Source organism: Penaeus chinensis, chromosome 37 (assembly GCF_019202785.1).
Source record: "Penaeus chinensis breed Huanghai No. 1 chromosome 37, ASM1920278v2, whole genome shotgun sequence".
NCBI classification, from domain to species: domain Eukaryota; kingdom Metazoa; phylum Arthropoda; class Malacostraca; order Decapoda; family Penaeidae; genus Penaeus; species Penaeus chinensis.
Window position 1 is genome coordinate 3,127,151 of NC_061855.1, and position 2,500 is coordinate 3,129,650.

At 45.8% G+C, this 2,500-nt stretch overlaps 1 protein-coding gene across 2 annotated transcripts in view; it reads left to right on the forward strand.

The window, feature by feature from the left end:
* The window catches only part of LOC125045401 (alkylglycerol monooxygenase-like), a 9,778-nt gene that overhangs the window by 6,697 nt on the left and 581 nt on the right, over nucleotides 1-2,500 (forward strand). For both annotated transcript variants that reach the window (XM_047642612.1, XM_047642613.1), the window contains 3 exons: nucleotides 67-336; nucleotides 576-727; nucleotides 1,085-1,336. In XM_047642612.1, coding sequence (XP_047498568.1) covers nucleotides 67-336; nucleotides 576-727; nucleotides 1,085-1,336 — 674 coding nt within the window. The remainder of the gene's footprint in view (nucleotides 1-66; nucleotides 337-575; nucleotides 728-1,084; nucleotides 1,337-2,500) is intronic.

A 2,500-nucleotide genomic window follows, 5' to 3' on the forward strand; every position in this document is an offset into this window, starting at 1 on the left:
TATATATATATATATACACGAAATCTAAAGACGCATTACCAAGCCCCTTTTCTCTCCTCCCGCCAGAGGTGAACCTCCTGTGGGCGGCCCACCAGGTGCACCATTCCTCCGAGGACTACAACTTCAGCACTTCGAGTCGCATCTCCATCTTCCAGCGCATGACCTACTTCGGGTTCTACCATCCCCTCGCCCTCCTGGGGATCCCCGTCTCCTCCGTCATGGTGCACCTCGGCCTCAATTACCTCTTCCAGTTCTGGGTCCATAACGAAGACATTGGCAAGCTCGGGCCCCTGGAGTGGGTCTTCAACACGCCGTCGCATCACCGCGTGCATCACGGTGCGTTTTTTTTTTTTTTTTTTTTTTTTGTGGAAGGGGGGGCTGGGGAATCTAGAGTGGTCTCCCTTTTTTATCGTTTTGGTGATTGTGATATTGTTTTCGTATTTTTGTGGGGTGAGGATGGGCGTTGGAGGATGAAGCGTGTGTGACTCGACTCCATAGCATACGTCCTGTCTTAAATTCCCCACCCCCCCTTAAAAAAAATACCTACTAACGAATCGAAAGCTCTTTGTTCGCAGGGGCTAACAAGTGGTGCCTCGACAAGAACTACGGCAGCGTCCTCATCATCTGGGACAGGATCTTCGGCACTTTCCAGGAGGAGAAGGAGGGCGAGGAGATCGTCTACGGCCTCGTGGACCAACCTCAGTCCATGAACGGCGTCTGGCACGAGGTGAGGCCTTCCTCTCACAAGCGTCCGTTGTGGAAAAAGATATAGATATAGCCTGTTAGGGATGATATTCGATTTTTTTTCGATCAATTTGTTTATCCGAATCTCTGCCTACTTGTCTGCCCATTTCTGTATGCGTTTACGAAAACTTGTTTACGTTTTTTTTTCTCACGTCAGAGAATGGTGGTGATATTTACAAAACTATTTTTAAGGTTTCCGTTTTTTCTTCTTCTGATAATGATTATCTTCTACTTCTACATCTCTTTAATTCAACTACTTCCTATCTTTCTCCTTAATTCTTCTACTTTCTCTCTTTTTTTATAATGGTTTTCCTTATCTTTATCGGCTTCACTTCCGCAGATTTTCTACTTCGAGAAGATCTACGAGAAGGCGCGGAGCATGAGCAGCTGGGGCGACTCCCTGAGGGCGGTGTTCTACGGGCCCGGCTGGGTCCCCGGGGCGCCTCGCCTGGGGGACCCCGACGGCTTCCCGGACGTCAGGGCCCCCCGGGGGAAGTACGACCCCCAGATGCCCGCGTGGTTCCTGGCATACACGGGCCTCCACTTATTTCTGGCGCTCCTGGCTCAGCAGATGTTGCTGATTCACCTCAAAGTAAGTTTTTTTTTTCTGGCTCTCTTTCTTTCTCTCTCTCTCTCTCTCTCTCTCTCTCTCTCTCTCTCTCTCTCTCTCTCTCTCTCTCTCTCTCTCTCTCTCTCTCTCTCTCTCTCTCTCTCTCTCTCTCGCTCGCTCGCTCTCTCTCTCTCTCTCTTACTTCTCTTTTCTCTCCTTCTGTTGTTGACCAGATGAATAAAAACATAGACATGATTAAGACTGATAAACTTTGGATCAAGTGGTATAGTTTTATATAGACCACAAAAAAATATATATTGTCTCTTTTTCCCTAGTAATAAGACTATTCTTTCCGCCTCTCTTGTAGTAGTGTTTGTAATAACAATTATTTTAAGAGTAACATGACTAAGCAAATACAGTCTCAGACAAGGTTTTAGGGCAGATGGTACAATTAAGCCTCTAAAAAATGTTTAAAACGGATAATATTCATTACATATAAAAAAGGTACTTAATCGTAACCTTGGAATGTTGGCATGTATGTGTGTGTTTGTTTGTTTGTTTGTTTTGATATCTTCTTTTTTGTCTCGTGTGATGTATGATATTGCGATATTTTTTTCTCTCTGTCGCTTTTCATTCACTTTGTTTGCCTGTCAGTCTGTTTGTCTCTCGATGTTTTTCTCTCTTTAACTGTCTCTTTTTTTAACTCTGTCTGTCTGTTTCTCTCTTTCTCTTTAACTTTCTTTCTCTCTCTCTCTCTCTCTCTCTCTCTCTCTCTCTCTCTCTCTCTCTCTCTCTCTCTCTCTCTCTCTCTCTCTCTCTCTCTCTCTCTCTTTCTATAAATATTTAGATAGATAGATAGATATAGATATGTGTGTGTGTGTATGTGTGTGTGTAGTCAATGTACAGAAATATGAAATGGTATAAGGAAATACCAACCCTTCCGGCCATGAAGCGTGTTCCACCTCAGTGATTCCTGATAATTGAGATTTTTTTTTTTAGTCTCCCTTTTTCCATCCTTCTTCTGTATTATGCAGCACCCCCCATACCCACATCCCTCGGGCCACTCACTCATCCCCTTCCCGTACCCTTGTAACTCCGCCCCCCCCCCCCCCGCCACCGCCACTCACTGACCCCCCCCCCGCTACTCCCTCATCCATACCCCCCCCCTATCCATACCTCCATACCCTCACCACCCTACTCGCAGAC